This window comes from Chiloscyllium punctatum, chromosome 33 (assembly GCF_047496795.1).
Source record: "Chiloscyllium punctatum isolate Juve2018m chromosome 33, sChiPun1.3, whole genome shotgun sequence".
Taxonomy (NCBI): domain Eukaryota; kingdom Metazoa; phylum Chordata; class Chondrichthyes; order Orectolobiformes; family Hemiscylliidae; genus Chiloscyllium; species Chiloscyllium punctatum.
The window spans coordinates 18,915,246-18,941,295 of record NC_092771.1 but is presented as its reverse complement, the minus strand read 5'-3'; the positions used below and the strand labels follow the sequence as shown (position 1 = coordinate 18,941,295).

At 39.1% G+C, this 26,050-nt stretch overlaps 1 protein-coding gene across 2 annotated transcripts in view; it reads right to left on the bottom strand.

The window, feature by feature from the left end:
• LOC140458463 (neuroplastin-like) overlaps nt 1-26,050 on the bottom strand; it is an 85,925-nt gene that overhangs the window by 43,957 nt on the left and 15,918 nt on the right. The window contains exon 2 of one of the 2 annotated variants that reach the window (XM_072553076.1): nt 7,757-8,104. The exons of the other annotated variant lie outside the window; for it this stretch is intronic. Within the exon in view, the coding sequence (XP_072409177.1) occupies nt 7,757-8,104 (348 nt within the window). The remainder of the gene's footprint in view (nt 1-7,756; nt 8,105-26,050) is intronic. 2 annotated transcript variants of the gene reach the window in all.

Sequence of the window (26,050 nt, the reverse complement as noted above, 5' to 3'; positions counted from 1 at the left end):
AAAATTCTGAAAACACCAACAGCTCAAAACTTTGAGCAATGACATCACTACAGTTAACCAAATGATTTGGTTATTTCTTTCCTGAAAACCGACATGAAATGCTTAAAATTAAACATGTTTAAACTTATGCAAAATAATTTCCAAGTAATTTTAACAGCTTTATAATTTACTTCATTTTTTTTCATATATTGGATCACATGACAGGCATCATAACAGACTGCAAAGTAGAGGGAACCACACGTTCCAATTCTGACCATTTATTTTACAGACAAACAACATCTGTTTTTGATCTCAATAAGCTGAACTTTGAATGGATGGAAGGTAAACCACTTATTTATTTGTTTGGCCTTTACGGGGGTCTTCAAAAGTTAGGTCAACTTTGCAAACATCATAGTTCAAAATATTTTGCCTTTCCACTGAGCTTTTAAAAAGTTTCCAATGCAACCCAAAGTAGAATGGACAGTACAGGATCATAATCTCACTCATGCCCATATTATGTCAAGAAATGTCTTTATCAGTTGCAGAACTGTATGCTTTTTGATATTTGTCGACTTATTAAAAAAATGATTTAGCATTCTTTTAAAAACACAGGAGAAATGTCAATATTTGAACTGGAACCTCACACTGAATAATTCACATATTTGCCACTGTGGTATTTCTTAATTTAAAAAGCTTCAATTTCTGGCGGGTCAGCAGAAATTAACCTTTTCTGGATTTCTGAATCTCAGCCACAATGGAGTGAAAGGGGATACTGCATGCGTTTCAAGAACTATTTTTAAAAATCAAAAAAAAATTATGGACATTGTAAAGAAGTGATCCTTTAAAATTCAGGGGAGAAACACTGACACTAAACGTGATACTAGTGCAGAAAACAAATCTAAAAAGAGTGATTATTTGGAATACAAGAGATGAATGGATGTGGTCAGTACACATTCTAATCGTTAGGATAGGAAAGCAAGTGAAAACAGAGGTGGAGTTGTGGTGGTGTGTCCGTTATAGGAGAAACAAAAGAATGGGAAAAAGAGGACAGGAAGGAGAATTTTCAATTGGATCATTACTTTCAATGCCTACTCACCATTCCGAATGACTGTTTTCCTCACTATTTTTGAAAGCATTAATTTATCAATACTACTGAAAAATGAAAAATTAATGCAAGCTGCAAACATATAATGCAATTAATTTGAAATATATAACCTTTGCTTAAAGGTCCAAAATCATAATTGGCAATATTAGCAGATAAGTATTTAATGGATTTCTATGACATCTGTCTGTTCATCATTTTAAATGCAGGTATTAATCTGTAATTTTTCCATGTTGAAAAGTACAAAACGTGTAGTGAAACAGCCCAATTCTGTGCTTTTAAAGGCAAATTAAGCTCAATGGTCTACAGCACAGAAGTTTGACATTGCCTATAATTAAAACTCCAATAATTTTCTAAACTAGTATTCTTATCTACTTCCAAAATGCTCTGTTCAGAGAAGTGAATTTTTAAAGTCTTATTACAGTTAAAACTGTATGAGGAGTGAATGGAAACAGTTCAACTCTTAGATATCTCACTTTACAGTACCTAATCGCTTGGCTCAGGCTTGCACTTTTGCATTAGTGTGCATTCCAAAGAGCTGCATATCAACATGAAAGTGGTGAACAATTCGAAAAATGAAAAATTCTGAAAAGGGCTTCTTGGTCCAACTCCAATCATTTTCATGGAATTACTCAAGACATTTGAATGCTGAACCCAATCACTAATATAAATATGCTACCAGGTTATGAAGAGACCAGACTACAGCTGCTATAAGCTAAAGCAGAATACATATCAGCTCTCTTAGAAACCTCAGCACGATAAATAACGAGTAGCACTTTAGTTTTACAAATAAGTAATCAGCAGCCCTTATTTTTCCTTGAAGTACAAGAATATCTATACCCTTGGTTAACATCAACATGAAGTTTCATTGGTAATATTATGAGGAGTTACTGTGGCTATTAGCTTAAAAGGACTTATAAAGTTAGTTATCCCCAATGTTATTAATTCAGAAACAATGCATGTTGGCTTTTAATTCCTAGCCCCCTCCACCCCAGGAACCAGGATGAAGTCCTCTGCATTCACTTTAACAAAATGACATTAAATATAAAAAGGTGGGAGAACATGATTCTCCCTAAAATTTATTTCTGTAAGAAAGTCAAAAAGTCAAGTCAAAACAACAGCAATTTTAAAAGGGAGAAGAACACAAAGGAAGCACATGGTGTGGTCAGTGGAGGAAAAGGGGGGGTGGGGGGAGGAAGAGGGAGGAAGCGAGGGGGGGGGGGGGGGGGGAGGGGGGAAAAGAGGGGGTGGGGAGAACCTGCAGAGTTACTGCCTTTGCTGTTTGAATTCATATAAACGCTGGACATTGGAGTGCATCTGGGAAAATTAACAAACAGTGAAATTCACAACTGATCTTGGAGGAACTGTTTGGGCAAAGTTCACAGCACAGAAGCAGATAAGTGTATAGTTTTTAAGTGGGGCCTACAGAAAGTCTGCAGGAGTGAGTAGAGTGGGTGCTTTCTGAGATATGTCTCTTGATTAAACTTAAATATAAGCCATAATTATTTAACCTGGGACAGTGTTTTATAGAGGAGTAGGTGTTATTTTGCAGAGGTGTTACGTTCTGGGTCTGTAGATTGTGAAAGAGCAAAAATGGCCTTTAGTAGAATGAGATGTGCTTCTTGTCAGATGTGGGAGTTTAAAGAGAGTTTAAGGGTTACTGTGGATTATATCTGCCATAAATGCTGATGGTTGCGAATCTCATCAGATTGAGTGGATCGGTTGGAGAGACAGTTAGAAGCAATGAGGAATTTGCAACAACAATAGTATGTGATGGATGGCAGTTATAGGAAGGTGTTTTGTGGTGGTGGTGGGGGGAGGGGGATGGAGTCTCCAGGAAAGGCAAGAGGTAGGCAGCTAGTGCAGGAGCCTTCTGTGGCTATACCCATTTCAAACAGGTATGCTGTTTTGGAAAACGTAGGTGGTGATGGATTCTCAAGGGAACGTAGCACGGACAGCCAAGTTTCTAGTATTGAGACTGGCTCTAATGCAATGAGGAGTACGTTGAGATCAATTGTGTGAGGGGACTCTCTAGTCAGAGGTACAGACAGACATTTCTGAGGACAGCAGCAAAAAATCAGAATGGTGTATGCTTCCCTGGTGCCAGGATCAAGGATGTCTCAGCGGGTGAAGAATGTTCTCACGGGGCAAGAGGGGCCAGGAAGAGGTCATTGTCCAAACTGGAAACAAGATATAGGAAGGGAAAAAGTTGAGATTCTAGAGAGAGATTAGAGAGTGTGAGGCAGGAATTTAAAAAGGAGGTCCTCGAGAGTAGTAATATCTGGATTACTCCCAGAGCTGCAAGCTAGTGAGGACAGGAATAGAAGGATAGAGCAGATGAATGCATGGCTAAGGAGCTAGTGTATGGAAGAAGGATTCACATTTTTGGACCAATGGAATCTCTTCTGGGGTAGAAGAAACTTGTACAAGGAGGATGGTTTGCACCTAAATTGGAAGGGGAATAATATACTGGCAGGGAAATTTGCTAGAGCTGTTCGGGAGGATTTAAACTAGCAAGGTGGGGAGGGGTAGTATCCAGGGAGATAGTGAGGAAAGAGATCAATCCGAGACGGGTGACAGACAGACAAACCAAACAAACATCAAAGCAGGCAGGGACAAGGTAGGACTAATATATTAAACTGCATTTGTTTCAATGCAAGGGGCCTAACAGGGAAGGCAAATGAACTGAGGACATGGTTAGGAACATGGGACTGGGATATCATAGCAATTACGGAAACATGACCCAAGGATGGGCAGAACTGGCCGCTTAATGTTCCAGGATATACAAATGCTACAGGAAGGATAGAAAGGGAGGCAAGAGAGGAGGGGGAGTGACATTTTTGATAAGAGATAGCAGTACAGCTGTGCTGAGGGAGGATATTCCTGGAAATACATGCAGGCAAGTTATTTGGGTGAAATCGAGAAATAAGAAATGGATGATCACTTATTGGGATTGTACTGAAGACCAGCTAATAGTTAGCGGGAAATTAAGAAACAAACTTGTAAGGAGATCTCAGCTATCTGTAAAAATAATAAGGTGGTTATGGTAGGGGATTTTAACTTTCCGAACATCGACTGGGACTGCCATAGTGTTAAAGATTTAGATGGAGAGGAATTTCTTAAGTGTGTACAAGACAATTTCTGATTCAATATGTGGATGTACCTACTAGGGAAGGTGCAAAACTTGACCTACTCTTGGGAAATAAGGCAGGACAGGTGACTGAGGTGTCAGTGGGGGAGCACTTTGGGGCCAGAGACCATAATTATATTCATTTTAAAATAATGATGGAAAAGGATAGATCAGATCTAAAAGTTGAAGTTCTAAATTGGAAAAAGGCCAATTTTGACGGTAATAGGCAAGAAATTTCAAAAGCTGATTGGAGGCAGATGTTCGCAGGTAAAGGGACGGCTGGAAAATGGGAAGCCTTCAGAAATGCGATAATGAGAATCCAGAGAAATATTCCTGTGAAAGGAAAGACTGGTAGGTATACGGAATGCTGGATGACTAAAGAAATTGAGGGTTTGGTTAAGAAAAAGAGGGAAGCATGTGTCAGGTATAGACAGGATAGATCGAGTGAATCCTTAGAAGAGTATAAAGGAAGTAGGAATGTACTTAAGAGGGAAATCAGGAGGGCAAAAAGGGGACATGAAATAGCTTTGGCAAATAGAATTAAGGAGAATCCAAAGGGTTCTTACAAATACATTAAAAGCAAGTAGGTAACGCGGGAGAGAATAGGGCCCCTCAAAGGTCAGCAAGGCAGCCTTTGTGTGGCGCTGCAGAAAATGGGAGAGATACTAAACGAGTATTTTGAATCAGTATTTACTGTGGAAAAGGATATTGAAGATATAGAAAGTAGCGAAAAAGATGGTGGCACCTTGCAAAATGTCCATATTACAGAGGAGGAAGTGCTGGATGTCTTGAAACGCACAAAGGTGGATAAATCCCCAGGGCCTGATCAGGTGTACCTGAGAACTCTGTGGGAAGCTAAAGAAGCAATTGCTGGGCCTCTTGCTGAGATATTTGTACCATCAATAGTCACAGGTGAGGTCCAGAAGACTGGAGATTGGCCAACGTGGTGCCACTGTTTAAGAAGGGTAGTAAGGACAAGCCAACGAACTATAGGCCATGAGCCTGACGTCGGTGGTGGGCAAGTTGTTGGAGGGAATCCTGAGGGACAGGATGTACATGTATTTGGAAAGGCAAAGACTGATTAGGGATAGTCAACATGGCTTTGTGTGTGGGAAATCACGTCTCACAAACTTATTTGAGTTTTTTGAAGAAGTAACAGAGGATGGATGAGGGAAGAGCAGTGGATGTGATCTGTACGAACTTCAGTAAGGCTTTCGACAAGGTTCCCCATGGGAAACTGGTTAGCAAGGTTAGGTTTCACAGAATAAAGGAAGAACCAGCCATTTGGATACAGAACTGGCTCAAAGGTAGAAGACAGAGGGTGGTGGTGGAGGGTTGTTTTTCAGACTGGAGGCCTGTGACCAGTGGAGTGCCACAAGGATCGGTGCTGGGTCCTCTACTTTTTGTCATTTACATAAGTGATTTGGATGTGAGCATAAGAGGTACAGTTAGTAAGTTTGCAGACGACACCAAAATTGGAGGTGTAGTGGACAGCAAAGAAGGTTACCTCAGATTACAACAGGATCTGGACCAGATGGGCCAATGGGCTGAGAATTGGCAGATGGAATTTAATTCAGATAAATGTGAGGTGCTGCATTTTGGGAAAGCAAATCTTAGCAGGACTTGTACACTTAATGGTAAGGTCTGAGGGAGTGTTGCTGAACAGAGAGACCTTGGAGTGCAGGTTCATAGCTCCTTGAAAGTGGAGTCACAGGTAGATAGGATAGTGAAGATGGTGTTTGGTATGCTTTCCTTTATTGGTCAGAGTATTGAGTACAGGAGTTGGGAGGTCATGTTGTGGCTGTACAGGACATTGGTTAGGCCACTGTTGGAATACTGCGTGCAATTCTTGTCTCCTTCCTGCCGGAAAGATGTTGTGAATTTTGAAAGGGTTCAGAAAAGATTTACAAGGATGTTGTCAAGGTTCAAGGATCTGAGCTATAGGGAGAGGCTGAACAGGCAGGGGCTGTTTTCCCTGGAGTGTCGGAGGTTGAGGGGTGACCTTATAGAAGTCTACAAAAGTATGAGGGGCATGGATAGGATAAATAGGCAAAGTCATTTCCCTGGGGTCAGGGAGTCCAGAACTAGAGGGCATAGGTTTAGGGTGAGAGGGGAAAGATATAAGAGACCTAAGGGGCAACTTTTAACGCAGAGGGTGGTACGTGTATGGAATGAGCTGCCAGAAGATGTGGTGAAGGTTGGTACAATTGCAACATTTAAGAGGCATTTGGACGGGTATATGAATAGGTAAGGTTTGGAGGGATATGGGCCAGGTGCTGGCAGGTATGACTAGATCAGGTTGGGATATCTGGTCGGCATGGACGGGTTGGACCGAAGGGTCTGTTTCCATGCTTACGTCTCTATGACTCTATATTGAGATGCACCCTCGACAGGAAGCCAGCAGTTTTGAATCCATTCAGTTGTGCACAAATTGTCAGCCAGTTCAGCAAATATGCAAATTTACTTGTCCTTCTTTCCAAAAGCTATACTGACATGACATTAAAGCAGCACTTTACATGGCAGATTAGTTGGAAGCTTTCAACGAATAAATCAAAAGTAAACAACCTACTGCTTTTAGCACATTAAATATACACTAGCCAAAATACTACTTTCTATAATGTAGAATCAAACTTTTCAGCACAAACTCTTTTTAAATAGAGATATCAGAATTTGCTGGTTAGACCAGTCAGACATTAAAAATAGTTCAACCTCAAACACTTTCTGACGTCTTATGCATTCTGCCCTCAGAAGGTAGAAAAAAAAAGAGCAGATCAAATTTAAGAATTCATGAAGCTAATTTTATTGACAGTATCACTGTTGAGCCTATTAGAATATTAAATACTTTACATTTAGTTTATAACTTGGATTAAATATGAAAGGTCCGATAAGTTCAGTTCCTTAGTCACCTTTAGGATGGTTTTCAGGATTGTGTCACTGCATCATTTTTTCCTACCCATGCAGCCACAGAAACCATTTAGCATTCAGAGCACCTCCCTTTGCAGTTCGTTGTGTCGTCTGTCCCACATCCAACACATTATGTAAGAATAAAGCGCGCACACACACACACACACACACACACACACACACACACACTGTGTCTCATGGCTGGCCATGGCTGCTTTGAAAGAAAACCAATCTGATTAGGTTTGCATCTCAAGCACACTCAAAGACTCATTACAAAGACTGATGATAACAAAACTGCTCAAGCTATTGTTCATGGGCAAGTGGGAAGGTGGAATATTAAGCAGGTAAGGAATTTGTGGGACAAACACATTACAATGGTTAACGTAGGCAGAGTAAAGTGACTTGAATACTGGGATTTTTTGAACAGTAAAGTTACACAACTAGAGGCATCATGAGGAAAGGCAAGACAAAGTGCATTATCCAAGGCATTTCTAGACTACTAAAGGGGAGTGCAGGTCTACAACATCATAAATGGACAAGGTGGTGGGAAAAATCTTTTAAAAAAAAAACGACAACAGGAAAGGAGCAAGGTCTTGTTGACCAGCAGGAACTGCTATGGTACCACTATATGTAGTACTCACTTGGTAGGATGACAACAGTGGCCTGGGCTCGTATCCAGGTAATGGCTGGATTTTGTCGGAGATCGTTCCGCCTGGGGTCGTTGCTGGCCCTGCACTCGTAAGTCCCCGTATCTTCCAGGGCCAACCTAGTGACACGCAGGACACTCACTCCATTGCTGCCGTAAGCTGTGTTTATTGAAACCCTCCGTTTCCGAGCACCATCCCACAGTTGTATGAACGAGTCGCCCCTGTTGACCTCAGCATACCACCACTGGATCTCTGGTGTGGGGTTCCCTACCACATCACAGTACAGCTCAATGGTGTCGCCTGTCAGCTTAGTTTCTGACAAGGGTGACTTGACAAACCCAGCTGGAGGGATGGCAGTAGAAATGTAGTGATAGAGCAATCAAAGAAACCCTAAACTCTGAAAATATTCTTAACTCTAGACAACTTCAAACAAAAATTGTTTAATTCTAAATTAGCTTAGAGAACAAAAGAAGAAAACAGCATATAGTTTAACGAGAACAAGTCACAATGTTAGGTACAAAAATGGATAAAGGGTACATAAGAAATGTGGAGTATGAAAGTAGTAATTAGTTTTATAGTTAAGGCTTCCTTGGTGAAAGAATAATTGTTGGCACTCAGAAGGAAGAATATCCAACAGATTAAATAGGACAAAATATCACCAAACAGAAAAGAGGATAATACCTTTTTGGAAATTTGTGAAGTGCACAGGTTCAAGTATAAAAGAAACCAGGACAATGGTGCTTGTGGTTTTTGTAACTAGCCACATGAAGACATTTTGAATTTGTAGTTTAAATGACCAGCAGCTGACATGGTTCTTTACTAATCACTACATGTAAAGGTTAGCTTTTGAGGGTGAATTACCTTAAGTAGACTGGAAAAGTATCCCGAGCAGAAAAATTCAGCAACTTCCCCAACAGTGTTCTTTTTAACTCCACGAAATATACCCAACTCCATTATACCTCAACATCAAGAACAGACATAAATAAACCACTTGATTCATTTTATTGCACTGGGAAATCTAACTAGAGGTATCCCATCTCCTTCCTGAGTATCGAAGAAGAATTGGGAAACAACGAGGTAATGAAAGCTTTTTGGAGAAGCAAATTCAGATATTCTACACAATTGTTAATCTGACCAATTATATTTCTACACATACTGTATTGCTTGCAACATTCACTGTACTGGAGTGTGCAAAGCACAGTCACAAGTAAGTAAAGAGAAACCAAAGAAAGGTTTTACAAAATCAAAATTACTGATTACAAATAACTTTGTCAATAAATTATAGTATTGTGCATACAGTCTGACTATGCCCAGTTTCTGATCAGTTTTTGGTGCACATTCTAATGGAAATCTAAGCTACAATAAATAAAAATGATGTGTAGGCTCTGGCCAATAGATGGTAGAATAGAGTAAGTTCCTAAATTCTGGTCTGTGACCCTTGGTACCTACTCTTACACAGAAAAAAAAACTATGAACTGAAATTAATTTACTAGCCTGAAGATATTTTCAGAGTTATGGTGTAGATGGAGGCCATTTCACCTGTGCCTGTATCAGCTTTGTTTTTTAAAAAAAAAATTCCTGCCTTTCTCCCATAATCCTACATAGTTTAATAAATGATCCAAATATCCTCTTGAATGGCTACACTGAACCTGCCTCAATCATGCTCACAAGCAGAGTATTCTACACCTTAAGAGAAAATGTTTCTCAACTCAGATTTGCTGCTTTTGCAAAAAAAACAAAACTATGTTCAATAGTTCCCAATCCTTTTGAGTGAAGACAGTTTCTTTCCATCTATTTTGCTCAATTTTTAAAATGTCAATCAAATCTGCTTCTATTCTTCTCTCCAAGAGAAACAGTCCCAACTTCTCCAGTTTTTTTCATAATGGAAGTCCTTCATTCCTAGAACTATTCTCATAAAGCTCCTCTGTACTCTACCTAATGCATTCACATCTTTTGTAGATCATGATGATTATAATAGTATGCAGAACTCTAGCTGAGATCTAATCACTGTACTATAAAAATTTCAGCATAATCTTCTTGCTCTGGTCCTTTATGCCTCATTAATGAAATCTACAAAATTATATACTTTATTAATAGCTCTCTCTACGTATCCTGCCACCTTTAATGGCTTATCCACATTTACAACTAGGTCTTTCTGCTCCTGTACACAATTCAAAACAGTAAGGACAAAAAAGTTTCTCAAGGCTAAGATCACATTTTGAGGTGACACTAGTCAACACAATTGTCGTATTTCCATTCCTAATAAGTCACCAATTTTTGTACTACAAGCCTGGTTCTTGGTCATTTTCATAACATCTGAAAAGTTAAAACTAAAGAACTTCAGTGTTCAGCTACACTTGCATTTTCTACTTTAAAGTCTTTATATTCAAGTGCTCAAATGACAAGGGTTAGATTGGGGCTGAGTTCAGCAGCATTGGAATTTTAATTTTTTTTCTTCTCATGTTACTAGACAAGTTGATGAGGGTCAAGTGGTGGATGTTATGTATATGGACTTCAGTAAGGCATTTGATAAGGTTCCCCATAGTAGACTCGTTCAGAAGGTCAGGAGGATTGGGATACAGGGAAATTTAGCTGTCTGGATACAGAATTGGCGGGTTGATAGAAGACAGCGAGTGGTCGTGGTAGGAAAATATTCTGTCTGGAAGTTAGTGGTAAGTGGTGTTCCACAGGGCTCTGTTCTTGGGCCTTTACTCTTTGTAATTTTTATTAATGACTTGGATGAGGAGATTGAAGGATGGGTTAGCAAGTTTGTAGACGACATAAAGGTTGGAGGTGTCGTTGACAGTATAGAGGACTGTTGTAGGCTGCAGCGTGACTGACAGGATGCAGAGATGGGCTGAGAGGTGACAGATGGAGTTCGACCTGGATAAATGTGAGGTGATGCATTTTGGAAGGTCAAATTTGAAAGTGGAGTGCAGGATTAAAGACAGGATTCTTCGCAGTATGGAGGAACAGCAGGATCTTGGTGTGCAGGTACATAGATCCCTTAAAATGCCACGCAGGTGGCTAGGGTTGTTAAGAAAGCATATGGTGTTTTGGCTTTCATTAACGGGGGACCGAGTTTAAGAGCTGTGAGATCTTATTGCAGCTCTATAAAAACCTTTGGTTAGACCATACTTGGAATACTGCAACCAGTTCTGGTCACCCTATTATAGGAAAGATGTGGATGCTTTGGAGCGGGTTCAGAGGAGGTTTACCAGGATGCTGCCTGGAATAGAGGGCTTATCTTATGAAGAGAGGTTGACTGCGCTCAGACTTTTTCCATTGGAAAAAAAGGAGGAAGAGAGGGAACCTAATTGAGGTGTACAAGATAATGAGAGGCATAGATAGAGTTGATAGCCAGAAATTTTTTCCCAGGACAGAAATTTTTAACACGAGGGGGGGGGGTCATAGCTTTAAGCTGTTTGGCGGAAAGTATAAGGGGATGTCAGAGGCAGGTTCTTTACACAAAGTTGAGAGAGCATGGAATGTGTTGCCAGCAGCAGTTCTGGAAGAGAAGTCATTGGGGATATTTAAGAGACTGCTGGACATGCATATGGTCACAGAAATTTGAGAGTTCGTACATTAGGTTTACCTCACATGAGGATCAATGGTCGCCACAACATAGTCGGCTGAAGGGCCTGTTGTGTGCTGCACTGTTCTACGTTCAAATCTGTTCAAAGACTAATTTCTCCCATCTCTAACCTCCCCAGACCCACAATCTTCAGTGGTTTTAGTGCTCCTCCAACTCTGGGCATCTTTGCTTCTTTCATTTTAATTAATATCTGGATAACAACAACTAAACCAGCATTTTTAGTCAACAAAATATCTGGAAAACATCAAGATGAATAGTTATACACTCAAACCTGGTTGGATGTAAACTCAAGATTCAACCTCTGTTTAAACTTCCAATGCACCCGTGAAAAATTTGCTCTTTAACGTAATTACAAAGTCAGTCCGAAAAGGAGGGACTGTTTTGTCAAAATCTCAATATGAAGACAAAAACATAAGACGATGGCAAAGCATCACCTCAAATAACTGATTTACTAGGAGGGAATAAACAGGTGCCATTAATCTCCTTTATGCCTGTCATGCCCTATTGCTACAAATAGCTATGAAGGATAAGGTAGAGGTCATCCAATGGTAGTGTAGGCTTCACATTCAATTTGTTTCCCTTAATTGCTGATGCTAATACAGAAAAACTGCAAAAAATTGCAATAAAAAAGATACACAGGGTGACATTTTTGAAATCCTATTCTAACAAATGGATTTAATATTCCATTCCTTCGAATCCAGAATATAGGATCTAAGGATCCCATATCCAAATCCTGTAATTGCTTGGCATGAATCTGCAATACAATATTGTCCTCAACAAGGCATTAGTTAGCAAAGTAATTCCAACTATGGTGGCAACGGGTAGAAAGAAAACAGCACCTGAGTGCAATGCACTGAATGCTCATATGAGACTAGGCGGAATGGAGGACTTTCATCTGCAGTTTGATAGGTTTGGAGCTACTTTTAAAATAGCAATAAACTGAATTCCAGTTGGTTAACAAAATGAAAATGATGGGCTGGAGTAACAGATTCAAACTTCACAGAACACCAACTGGGCTTGCTTAGCTGGAAGATACTCATCTGCTCAGTCATGTAATTATTTATGGGAAGGAGCATGATGTTTGAAACTGAAAACATGGATAGAAAACAGAGACAGGTTCCTTCAAACAAGAATCCATCCAAGCAAGGGACCTATTTGGAGCGATCAATAGATTGTCCAGAGGGTATGTACCAACCATGGTCAACATGCAACTGAAGATACCTGGCCTCAGATCCGTTAGAAAAGTGCACATACCTTGTGACTGGCTATACTTCAGAAAACTGACTTCTTCAGAATGCTAGCTGGATTGAAAGGAACAACTTTGCAGTGAATAAATTCATTAAGCAATGGGCTGAAGGGGCTGCTTCCACACTGTAGGGAATTCTATAATTCTAATATATGGTCCAAAGTTCATTATGTTGCTTTAAACTGATCTTACTCGTACACTTTTCCTATCCATTATAACATTGCTTTCAACCCATTTCTTGGTTACTGTTTTATGGAAATCTGAAAACTTATCACTTCAAGTGCAAAACTTTGCTTTCTACACAACCCAGTGATGTCAGTGTCATTATGCAACAGCTAGAATGGAGCAGATTGAAACCACCATATTATATCTCTACAAAATAAATCAGTTGCCTTGTCTCTGCCTTTTCTTGTCAACTCTAACATCAGTGCATGGATTAAAAATTTAAAACAAACAAGTAAACCAAACAAACCAGGTCTATAAAACCTTTGCTGGGTTCAACACAAAGATGGGAGAAATACTAAATGAATACTTTGCATCAGTTTTTACTGCGGAGAAAGAAATGAAGACTGGAGAATAAACTTTGATGTTTTAAAAACAGTGCACATTCCAGATGTCACAGCTCAGAAGGTCTCAGAGAATATAAAAGGGTGGATAAATCTCCAGGACCTCATCTAAATGTATCTAATGGGTAGAGAAGGAAGGAAGAAGATTCCCCTTGCAGAAATATTTGCATCATCTATAACTATTGGTGAGTTGCTTGATGACTGGAGGATGTCTAATGCTGATTTTTTGTTTCAGAAAGGTTATAAAGGAGAAACCGGGGACCACAAAGTGGACAGTCTGACTTTGGTTGTGGGTAAATTGTTGCAGGTGATTATACAAGACAGGATTTATGATCATTTAGATAGGAAAAAATTAATTAGGGGTAGACAGCATGGTTTAGTGCAAGGAAAATCATGTCTCTCAAACTTGATTAAGTTTGAGGAAGTTATCAAAAATGTTGATGATGACAGAGCAGTAGGCATCGTTCGTTTGAATTTTATTAAAGTCTTTGACAAGATTCCTCATGATAGACTAATTACCAAAGTTAGGTCATATGGGATTCAGAGTCAGCTTGCCCATTAGATACATATTGGCTTACGTAGGAGACAGAGTAATGGTGGAGTATTGCTTTTCAGAATGGAGGCCTGTGACCAGCAGTGCTCCACAAGGATGGATTCTGGATCCTCTTTTGTTTGTCATTTATATAAATGATTTGAATGAGAATAGAAGGCATAGTTAGTAAGTTTGCAAACGACACCAAAATTGGTGGCATAGTATACAGCAAAGGTTTAAGATTACAAAGTGATCTTGATCAAATGGGTCAATGGGCTGAAAAAAATAGCAGATGGAGTTCAATCTGAATGAATACGAGGTATTGCATTTTGATGCAACAAACAAGGATAGGCCTTGTGCAATTAACAGTTGGGCCTTGGGTAGTGTTGTACATCAGAAAGTGGAGGTGCATAATTCTTTAAAGTTTGTGTCACATCTAGACAGGGTGGATAAAAAGGCATTTGGCACACTTGCCTTCATTGCTCAGTCCTTTGCGTATCAGAGTTGGGACATTATATTGAGGTTGTACAGGTCATTGGTGAGGCCTCTTCTGGAATACAGTATCCAGTTCTAGTGGCCCAGTTATAGGAAGGATAGTATCAAGTTGGAGAGGGTTCAGAAGAGATTTAGCAGGATCTTGCCAGGTATGGAAGGTTTGAGTTGTAAAGAAAGGCTGGGACATTTTTCCACTGGAGTGTAAGAGATTGACAGGTGACCTCAAAAGTTTATAAAATAATGAGAGGTATTGACAGTTGATGGTAGTTGTTTTTCCCTCAGATGGGGAATTTCAAGATGAGGGGGTACATTTTTAAGGTGAGAAAACAGATTTAGAAAAGGTATAAGAAGCTTTTTTCTAAAAAAAAGACGGTGATTTGAGTGTAGAATGAACCTCCTGAGGAAGTGGTAGAATTACAACATTTAAAAGACATTTGGATGAATACATGAATAGGAAAGCTTTGGAGGGAAATGGGCCTGGAGCAGGCAGGTGGGACTAGTTTAGTTTGGGATAACATTTGGCATGGACTGGTTGGACCGAACAGTCTGTTTCCATGCTGTATGACTCCATGATTCGATAACTATGACTCTACAACCTGATCGGTAACTATTCACACAGTAGGTGGTGCATGTATGGAACGAGCAGCCAGAGGAAGCGGTGAAGGTAGCTACAATTACATATTAAAAGCATCTGGATAGGTACATGCTGGCAAATGGAATTCGGTCAGGTTGGTATGTCTGGTCGCAAATGAACTGGACCAAAGGGCCTGTTTCTGTGCTGTATGACCCTATGACTCAAACTCTAGGGATGCAAGCAATTATGATGAGACTCAGAGGAGAAAAACTTCAGACAAGATGGAATGACAGAGTGATGAGAGACAATAATTAGATTCCCTGTTGGAGATAATCACTGCCTGTTAGTTGTGGTACAACTGTGACTTGCCACTTGGCAGCCAAACTCTGAATTATTGTTCAGGTGTTGCTGCAATTGAACATTGACTGCTTCAGTATTAGAATTGAAACTGATCTTCATCATAGTGGCCATGAAGCCATTGTCAAATTGTTGCAAAAGCCCATCTGATTCACTAATATCCTTTAGAAAAGAAAATCTGCCATCATTACTTGGTCTGGCCAACATGAGACTCCAGACTCTCAGCAATGCATCTGGCTCTCCACTTCCCTCTGAAGCCAATCATAATATTTTATTATTCCTTTTAAAAATGCATCCTCTCATGATCTGGACATTAGTTCTGAAGTCAATATTTATTACGCAGCCCTAATCATCAGTGGACCATGCAAAATAAAAAAACGTTAGTAAAGACAGCCAGTGAGAGTCATTGCCAGAGTAACTGAACAAGGACTGACTCTTCAATCAGATGCACATTTACTTCCTGATAAGAATTTGGTCCAAGTAAATATGCATTATAAAAATATACATTAAAAAAAACGACTTGGGTAACATGCCAAAAACTAAACTTCAGTAATGATACATCTTACCCAAAATTATACCAATTTGTACTGAATTTGCATTTTTATTCTGTTATTTCCTATCAATATTGTTACTTATTCTTCACAACTCTGTTGGTACTCTATCAGAGAGTAATGACAGCACACATGACACTGAGGTTCTTTCCAACTGTACGGAATAATCAATAGGCAAAAAAAAACTTTGTTTCTGCAAATCAGGTTTCAAGTGATCTGAAATTACAGCTCAAAACTCCTTTTAAATTTGACTCAAATGGAATGGAGGAAAAAATATTCCACAAGGTTTTTGTTCCCTCAATTTCTCTCCGATTCTTTCTAACAGGCTACAATTCCTCACAGATGCTGGTCTGTTTGTAGAACTTCTCTTGAAAGTATGTTGCATGCATGGACTTAGAGTGTGTGTTAGTAATATTAGTGATTCCACCTGCAGGAGTACAGAGGTACAATTTCAGAATGGATCACATTAGGATTTTGAAACTAAATCACAGGTCTCTCGCCACTAAATTACTTTGATTTCGGTCCTAATCGATGGCTTCCATGGAATGTTCAGAAATTGCTTCCATGGAAAAATTATTCACTAGTTTACACTCAAAGTATGTCGCAAATGAAGATTTAACCCCTACATTCCTGACTGTTCTGAGCAGAGAAGTGGCTAAACAATTCCCCTCCAATACACTAACCACCTTGACTTCGAAATGTTCCTTCAGTACTGCTGGGTCAGAATCCTGGATGCTCTTCCTGTCTGGATTGTGAATTTACTATAGCACATGGACTGCAGCAGTTCTAGGCGGTAGCTCACCACCTTCTCAATGGGAATTAGGGACAGGCAACAAATACTGATCCAGTCAGCAAACCCCATGTCCCATGAGTGAATTTTAAAAAGTCAATCTGTAATATTTCCAATCAGGCTAGGTGCAAATAAAGAAAGGACTACCCACATGAGCAGCCTTTAATAGCTCAAGATCAGATATAAAAGAACAAGGACAGGAAAAAGGGCTAGTCACAAAATCAGAAATTGCTGGAAAAACTCAGCAGATCTAGCAGCATCTGTGGAGAAAGCAGAGTTAATTCTTCAGTAAACGTGACCCTTCTTCAGAACTTCAGAAAGGGTTAGTCATCTCTGATCAAGGAAACCTAAATATTGCTGAGATAGTCACCCAAATCAGAGTTGCCCATATATAGTATGTTTCATGGTCTTAAAACATCAGTGTTCTTTGCAGCCAATTAAGTGTTTTTATTAAATGAAGTCTCCAGCGCAATTTAGGAGACATGACAGCTAATACGTGCACAACAAATTCCCACAAACAAATGTGAAACCGATCAGATAAAATGTTTCTGCTTACTGTTCCAAGTGAAAAATATTAGCTAGAACACAACTGGACTTGTGGCATATTATCTTACACATATCTGAGAGAACGGACAAGTTTGAGTTTGATGGCTCATCCAAAACGCAGCAACAATAACGCATACACTCTCAGCACTGCACTGAATTGTCAGTCTAGACTTGTGCGCTCAAATCTCTGCAAGGACATGAAACCACAAGCTTCTTGTAATGATATATGGTTAGAAATATAGGTTTGATAAAGAAGTGTAATTAATAAGGTATGGCACACATTAATGTTAACAATATTTAAAGATACAAAGACGTTAAACATTAAGAACCCCATCGCACTTAGCAGGAAAAGCATATAGTTAAAAAGTGGGCTTGGAGGCAAAAACATGTACTGGATGCTATTAATTAAATGTTCAGCACAGACAATAAAACAATACAAACAAACAATAGTCTAATCACTAAACTTGAAAATTGAAAAGACTTGGCAATATCACACCAGTGATAAAATAAAATGCTAATTTCAGAAGGAACACAGCAACCATTCAACTGATAAAATGATAAAAGGTTTCATCACATTACAATACCTTTCGGAAATGGATAGATTACACAGAAAAAAAAAATCCATACTGATAAATTAGATAAAATTTTGCTTTAAAGTAAAATTTTGCTTTAAATATGATGGGTATTCTATCCTTAAGTGTTGCTAGACTCTTATTGTTACTTATTCTTTGACACTCCCAGACATTTTCAGATATTCTTGAATAGTTATAAATAGGGAACGTTCAGGTGAATCTCACTTTTGTTCAGTATACTGTTCTTGAATTTTGATAATACTTCTGTGTAACATTTGTTACCTAGTACATTAACAAAATAGGATGCTAAGAAAGGCTCCTCAATCAATTAACACTCTCGAAATGCCATTCTTCCTCAAAAAAAAATCTTTGCAAATGAACTCCACTTAACCCCAGCTTTTGTTTTTGATTCCAAGATTGAAATAAGGGCAAGAGGAAAGGAATATACAGATACAAAAATGAAACATTTTTGCTGATAAACATTTAATGATGATTCTTCAAAAATTGAACGAATAAGAGAGATAAAGCAATATAAAAATGAAGTAGATGAATGCTCAAATTCATAAAGCAATCTTCACCAAATAATTAAGAAATAATACATCACATGAAAATGGCAGGATGCATTACAGAGCTGACATCCACATTTGAAAAGCAGGAGGAATAAAATTATTATAAAAACAAGTCTCTTCACTGAAATTTCAAAAGCATTAGCTTCTCAAAATAAATTTTCTCCCATTTTATTTAGAACTTTTAGATAAAATGTTGCTTGAACATAAAACTTTGCTTTAAACATTATTGGTATTCTATCCTTAAATATTGCTAGACTTTTATTGTCACTTATTCTTTGATATTCCCAGACGTTTTCAGATATTCTTGAATAGTTATAAATTAAACCAAACTAGAATCTATTATATTGTATTACAACTGAGTTTGACACAGCAGCTCACCTGTTCACTTAAAAATGGATCACTTGTCAAGTTCTGTAATAACTCAGACAATGCTAATTTTAATTTTTTCCTTTTACACACTTTTCTGCTTGAAGTGTATCTTCTGAAAAAATCTCATACCCTTAAAATATCTAGGGCATGCGTAGCACAGCTAAGGCTTCTTAAAATTAAACAGGCTATTGGAGGAGGATGATTATATTCTGCTGAAGCTTTTTCTCCTGAGGGATAATGGTGTTAACCTTGCAAGCCCGAAACTCTATACATTTGTGAAACTGACTAGTTTCAAACTCAGGAGACGTATGTTATCAAGGAAAAATGCCTAATTTAAGTTAGAAGTTAAAAACTATAACTCTGTACATCCTGATTCAAAAAGTGCTACCAGGGGATCCATAGCCACAATTAGCTGAGTCTGTTATTCAAAAAAAACACTGCCACAAAACGTTTGTTACCTAGTACAGTAACAAAACAGGAGCTGCGGGAGGCATCTCAATCAATTAACACACTCTAAGTGCTGTTCCTCCTCAAATAAAAATGAACTCCACTTAACCCCAGGTTTTGTTTTCAGCATATATTAAATATCACTGCCCATTTATGGTAGCTTGAGGTAGCAACACACTGCCTGAAGTTCTGAAGCATGAGGCAGATCTGAAGTGACAAATACCAGGTTTAGCACAGTAAAATTAGCTTAATATCAGTTTCAGCAACAAATGTACAAGTCTTCCAAGCATCTTTGATAGTTTTTTTAAAATCCAGATATATTTAACTATTCTCAAATTGTCGAAAAAAAAATCAAAGGTCTTTCCTTCCTATTGTACATTGATTCTTAAAGATTTTATAGTACTTTAACCAAAACTTGTGAAACGAGCACAGTTACAATTGCGAACTTTTGTGCTGAAATTAGTTTGAATATCCAGATACTGAATAATTTCTTCCTCCCAAACTATCAGTTCAAATAACTGCATTGATGTACATCATTATAGCACAGCTTGACTGAAGAGAAATCTGGATAAACACGAGAGAAAGAAAGAAAGGAAGTCATGATAGGATTAAAATAAAGATGGGAGGAGGGTCGACGTGCTGCATAAACACAGGTGTGGACTGAAAGCAAAATTTAAAGATTTAGGGGTCTGGACCAAGTAGTATTTCAAGAATTTCTACTTTTATTTCATGTTTCCAACAACTTCAGGTTTTCCTTTAGTTTTATGCCTATATTTAACAAATGAATCCCCTCCCATCTCTTAATTTAATCCTATTAACACAACTTATTGATTACGAGCATGGACTAGGTGGGATGAACGTCCTGTTTCTGCGTTATATACACACGTAGCTTCTTATTTAAGAGAAACTAAATTGGTACAATCAGCTATCTGAGTTCAAATATGTCGCTATCTGGCAAGGTGAAAATTTTGTGATCACTTACAATGGAAAAACATTAGGAAGATTTTAGGGTGATTAAGATGATCAGAAAACTAGCCCATTCAGCCCTCGTAGTATTTCAATCAATTTTTAAAATAAATTGCAGTCCAAAATCCCTTATTATGTGTCCAAAGTTTACTGCCTCTTGTTTATTGTTATCGTCAGAGTCATAGAGATGTACAGCATGGAAACAGACCCTTCAGTCCAACCCGTCCATACCGACCAGATATCCCAACCCAATCTAGTCCCACGTACCAGCACCCGACCCACATTCCTCCAAACCCTTCCTATTCATATACCCGTCCAAGTGCCTCTTAAATGTTGCAATTGTACCAACCTTCACCACATCTTCTGGCAGCTCATTCCACACACGTACCACCCTCTGCGTAAAAAGTTGCCCCTTAGGTCTCTTATATCTTTTCTCCTTTCACCCTAAACCTATGCCCTCTCGTTCTGGACTCCCTGACCCCAGGGAAATGACTTTGCCCATTTATCCTATCCATGCCCTTCATGATTTTGTAAACCTCTATGAGGTCGCCCCTCAGCCTCCGACACTCCAGGGAAAACAGCCCCAGCCTGTTCAGCCTCTCCCTGTAGCTCAGATCCTCCAACCCTGGCAGCATCCTTGTAAATCTTTTCTGAACCCTTTCAAGTTTCACAATGAGACCAGAATTGCATGCAATATCCCAACAGTGGCCTAACCAATGTCCCGTGCAGCCGCAAAATGACCTCCCAACTCCTGTACTCAATACTCTGACCAATAAAGGAAAGCATACCAAACACCACCTTCACTATCCTATCTACCTGCGACTCCACTTTCAAGGAGCTATGAACCTACACTCCAAGGTCTCTTTGTTCAGCAACACTCCCTCAGACCTTACCATTAAGTGTACAAGTCCTGCTAAGATTTGCTTTCCCAAAATGCAGCACCTCACATTTATCTGAATTAAATTCCATCTGCCAATTCTCAGCCCATTGGCCCACCTGATCAAGATCCTGTTGTAATCAGAGGTAACCCTCTTCACTGTCCACTACACCTCCAATTTTGGTGTCATCTGAAAACTTATTAATTGTACCTCTTGTGCTCGCATCCAAATCATATTTATAAATGACAAATAGTAGAGGACCCAGCACCTGGAGTCACAGGTAGATAGGATTGTGAAGGTGGTGTTTGGTATGCTTTCCTTGTGGGACTCCACTGGTCCCAGGCCTCCAGTCTGAAAAACAACCCTACACCACCCCCCTCTGTATTCTACCTTTGAGCCAGTTCTATATCTAAATGGCTCGTTCTCCCTGTATTCCGTGAGATCTAACCTTGCTAATCAGTTTCCCACAGGGAACCTTGTCGAACGCCTTACTGAAGTCTATATAGATCACATCTACTGCTCTCCCCTCAATCCTCTCTGTTACTTCAAAAAACTCAATCAAGTGTGCGAGACATTATTTCCCACACAAAGCCACGTTAACTATCCCTGATCAGTCCTTGCCTTTCCAAATACATGTACATCCTGTCCCTCAGGATTCCCGCCAACAAATTGCCCACCACCGAGGTCAGGCTCACCAGTCTATAGTTCCCTGGCTGGTCCTTACCACTCTTTTTAAACAGTGGCACAACATTAGCTAGCCTCCAGTCTACCGACACCTCACCTGTGACTATCGATGATACAAATATCTCAGCAAGAGGCCCAGCAATCTCTTCTCTAGCTTTCCAGAGTTCTAGGGTACACCTGATCAGGTCCTGGGGATTTATCCACTTTTAACCATTTCAAGACATCCAGCACTTCCTCCTCTGTAATCTGGACATTTTGCAATATGTCACCATCTATTTCCGTACAGTCTATATCTTCCATATTCTTTTCCACAGTAAGTACTGATGCAAAATACTCATTTAGTATCTCCCCACCCCATTTTCTGCAGCTCCACACAAAGGCCACCTTGCTGATCTTGGAGGGGCCCTTAATGTATTTGTAAAAACTCACTGGATTCTCCTTAATTCTATTTGCCAAAGCTATTTCATGCCCCCTTTTTGCCTTCTTAAGTATACTCCTACTGCCTTTCTACACTCAGAATTCACTCAATCTACTCTGTCTATAACCTTACATATGCTTCTGTCTTTTTCTTAACCAAACCCTCAACTTCTTTAACCATCCAGCATTCCCTATACCTACCAGCCTTCCCTTTCACCCTAACAGGAATATCCTATCTCTGGATTCTCATTATCTCATTCCTGAAGACTTCCCATTTTCCACCCATCCCTTCATTTGCGAATATCTGCCCCCAATCAGCTATCGAATGTTCTTGCCTAATACCATCAAAATTGGCCTTTCTACAATTTAGAACTTCAACTTTTAGATCTGGTCTAGCCTTTTCCATTATTATTTTAAATCTAATAGAATTATGTTCACTGGCCCCAAAGTGCTCCCTCACTGACACCTCAGTCACCTTCCCTGCCTTAGTTCCCAAGAGTAGGTCAGGTTTTGCACCTTCTCTAGTAAGTACATCCACATACTGAATCAGAAAAATTCTCTTGTACACACTTTAATTCCTCTCCATCTAAACCCTTAATATTATGGCAGTCCCAGTCTATGTTTGGAAAGTTAAAATCCCCTACCATAACTACCCTATTATTCATACAGATAGCCAAGATCTCCTTACAAATTTGTTTCTCAATTTCCCTCTGACTATTGGGGGGGGGGGGGGGGGGGGCGGTCTATAATACAATCCCAATAAGGTGATCACCCCTTTCTTATTTCTCAGTTCCACCCAAATAACTGCCTTGGATGTATTTCCAGGAATATCCTCCCTCAGCACAGCTGTAATGCTACCTCTTATCAAAATGCCACCCCCCTCCTCTCTTGCCTCCCATTCTATCCTCTCTGTAGTATTTGTATCCTGGAACATTAAGCTGCCAGTCCTGCCTATCCCTGATTATGGACCAGACCGAATGCCCTCAAAATATATTAAGATAGTCTCAACCCTAACTTTTTCTTATTTTAAAAGGTAAGCTAAGATAGTGTTCCAGGTGAAATTTGATTGATTAAACTACCCAGCATTAAGCAAAACATTATTTTTATACTTGTTAAAATACAGACAAAACGAAAATAAAAGAATTGGCTTAAATGGTAGCTCTATATATATATTAAAATGTTTCAATATAGTAGCACTCCATAAACACACTCTGGGCAAAGGTAAATTCAGAAAAAGAGGTTGTCTCACATGCAATTCTACGGTCCAGTATGGATTAAAAAAACAAAACAGTAGCAGGGAGAGGCCACTGCAGCTTCCAAACACAGCTTCAAGATCCCAACAACTGCTACTTAAAAACTAAAACTAAAACTAAAACTCCTGGTTCTATGGGAGCTTGACCCCACCCATGATTAAAAAATAAAGCAAAGGAGCAGCAATGTACTGCCAAGTAAGGATGGTGTATCACTTGGAGTGAAACTTACAGGTGGTGGTCTTTCCATCAGCTGCTGTCTTTGGCCTTTAGTTTCGGAGTCTTCGGGATAGGAAAGTGCCTTGGAGAGCCGTCATGCATTTTATAGATGATACGTATTGCTGTCATTGTGGTCAGTGGAGACAGTGAACATTAAAGGTGAGAGATGGGTTCATAAATAGAAGCATGGAACAAAAAAGCTGGGAAGAATGCTGATTTTTTAAAGCTGGTTAGATTCTAAACAGCTCCAGTTCTGGTTAAAATACGTTAAGGTCCTTAGAGAAACAGGAGATTTATCAGAAAGGCTCAGTGGAAAGAGATTTAGTTTTAAATTAAGTTGGAAAGTCTGAATTGTTCTCCTTGAAGGAAAGGATATTTGAGGGAAGATTTGACCAATGAACAAGATCATTTATGAACAGATTTGGCCAAGAAAATGAAGGAATGCTTACCATTAGTTAATACATCTGTGACATCTAGTACTTGCACTGAGGTTTTGGATAAGAAAGGCAGGAGTGAAAGGAATGTTTTTGCAGAGTTCAGTAATGATCTGAATCTCACTGTCTGAGAGATGGTGGAAGCAAAAGATCAATGACATGAAAATTACTTTAGATGGGTGCAAGAAAGAATAAATCATGAGGGCTAAGAATAAGCAGAAAAAGTGACTTGATCAGAGCACGCTGTGGAGAGCTGACATGAATCTGTTGGGCAAAGTAGCCTCCTCCTGCTGCCCATATCTGTCAAGGACAGAAACCCTCATTTCTACTATTCAGTTCAGTTCTTTTGATAACATTTAGACAATGGATGTAACAAGGTCAAGAGCCAGTTGGCCTGATGGAACCCAAACAGAGCATCAGTGAGTTGGCTATTGCTGAGTAATTGCTCTTGATTGCACCGTCAAGAAGACCTTCCATTATTTTGCAAATGATTAAGGGTAGACTGATGGGACAATAATTGGTCAGATTGGATTTGGATTTACAGAGGTTAAAGCATGGAGAAAAGAAAGTTAGAAGATGGTTTGTTCATAGTAGTAAAAGGTAAAACATTATTGGGGTTCACAACTCAGCCTCACACAGGGATTAGATTAGGTTCCCTATTGTACGGAAACAGGCCCTTCGGCCCAACAAGTCCACACCAACCCTCTGAAGAGTAACCCATCAAGACCCATTTCCCTCTGACTAATGCACCTAACACTATGGGCAATTTAGCATGACCAATTCACCTGACCTGCATATCTTTCGATTGTGGGAGGAGACCCACACAGACAAGGGGAGAATGTGCAAACTTCACACAGAAAGACAGTCACCCAGAGGCAGGAATTGAACCCAGGTCCCTGGCACTATGAGGTTTTCGGTTCTTAGCTAGATTGCTTATTAATGCTGAACTAATTCACTACTGTTTTAAGGCCAGGTGAAAAGATGAATGACATGCAGGACTAACATTAAACTGAGATATTCGTGTCAATAGCTGTTATAACAAAATCAACAGCATTCAATCCTGTATCACTTCAAATAATAACTGTGGGGGTGGTAATGATGACTTTCAAACAAATAAAGTATTATAAGTCTAAACAGTTGTGTATTTTTAAAAACCTGCACAGGATTAACCAAAAGCACGAAGCTGCCATAAAACAATACAAAAAAAGTCAAGCTCAACATTGCTATACAATTAATTTCCATTTAGCTGCTTACTTTGCTTGCTTGCTCAGAATCCTGCAGTTTCATGTTACTGAAAAGACATTTTCTAATCAGTCAGTAATTGCTTTGTGAGCACAGAAGGAAAACTAAGAAACTGAATAAATATTTCATGTGATATTGGAGCTCAGCAGAGGCTCTCTCCACATTTCTCCTCTGAATCATTTTATTTTGTTGGTGCTTTTCCCGATGGCTCGTGTAGCACTCAGTATAATTCAATTTGCTAAAATTACAAACTGCCAATAAACAGGCATTTATAAAAATTTCTCAGAGAAATATTTTCCACAGAAGATAGAAAGCCAGCATAATTTTTCAATACAGGATCAATGTTTTTAATTACTTGGAGTTAAAACCACTATGTGTTAATTGGTATTTTTAGAATTTCACTCAAGCTGTTCTCCCAGATGCTCAAATGCACCCTGGACAGAATCAAATGAATGGAGGACATGAAGATTTTTTTTGCATCAAAAGGATTTCTTTAAACTGCAAGGGGAAAATATTGGATGTGACATTGATTAATGAGGGTTAACCCCACAAAAATGAGGACGAATAATAAAAGCTTAAAGTGGGTTAAGTACATTAGAAAGCAATAGGGAATCTAGTTAATAAATAACATTTATGGAACCAATTCATTTATTCCGATTCAAGAAAGCTAGTTGGTTACAGGAAACTATTAACACAGAGGCAAGGTTGAAATGCTGGTGAGGTGAACTCAATCCTGCAAAAGGTGTGACACAATTAGACTAGCAATAACCTTTGAGTGTTTTTTCTAAAGCAGAAGTGTTAATGTCCTTGTATCATGTCAGGTAAAGTACCACCAGAGAAAGCTCTAGGGATCTCAAGGCTGTGAAATTAGTGCAGGCTCGAGAAAGGAGGTCAGTGAGTTTCTGTGAAGATGGACAAAGGGATAAGACAAGGGATGTTAGACACTTCTGCCATTTTGGAACATGTAAAACGATGTATTTGACTAAAAA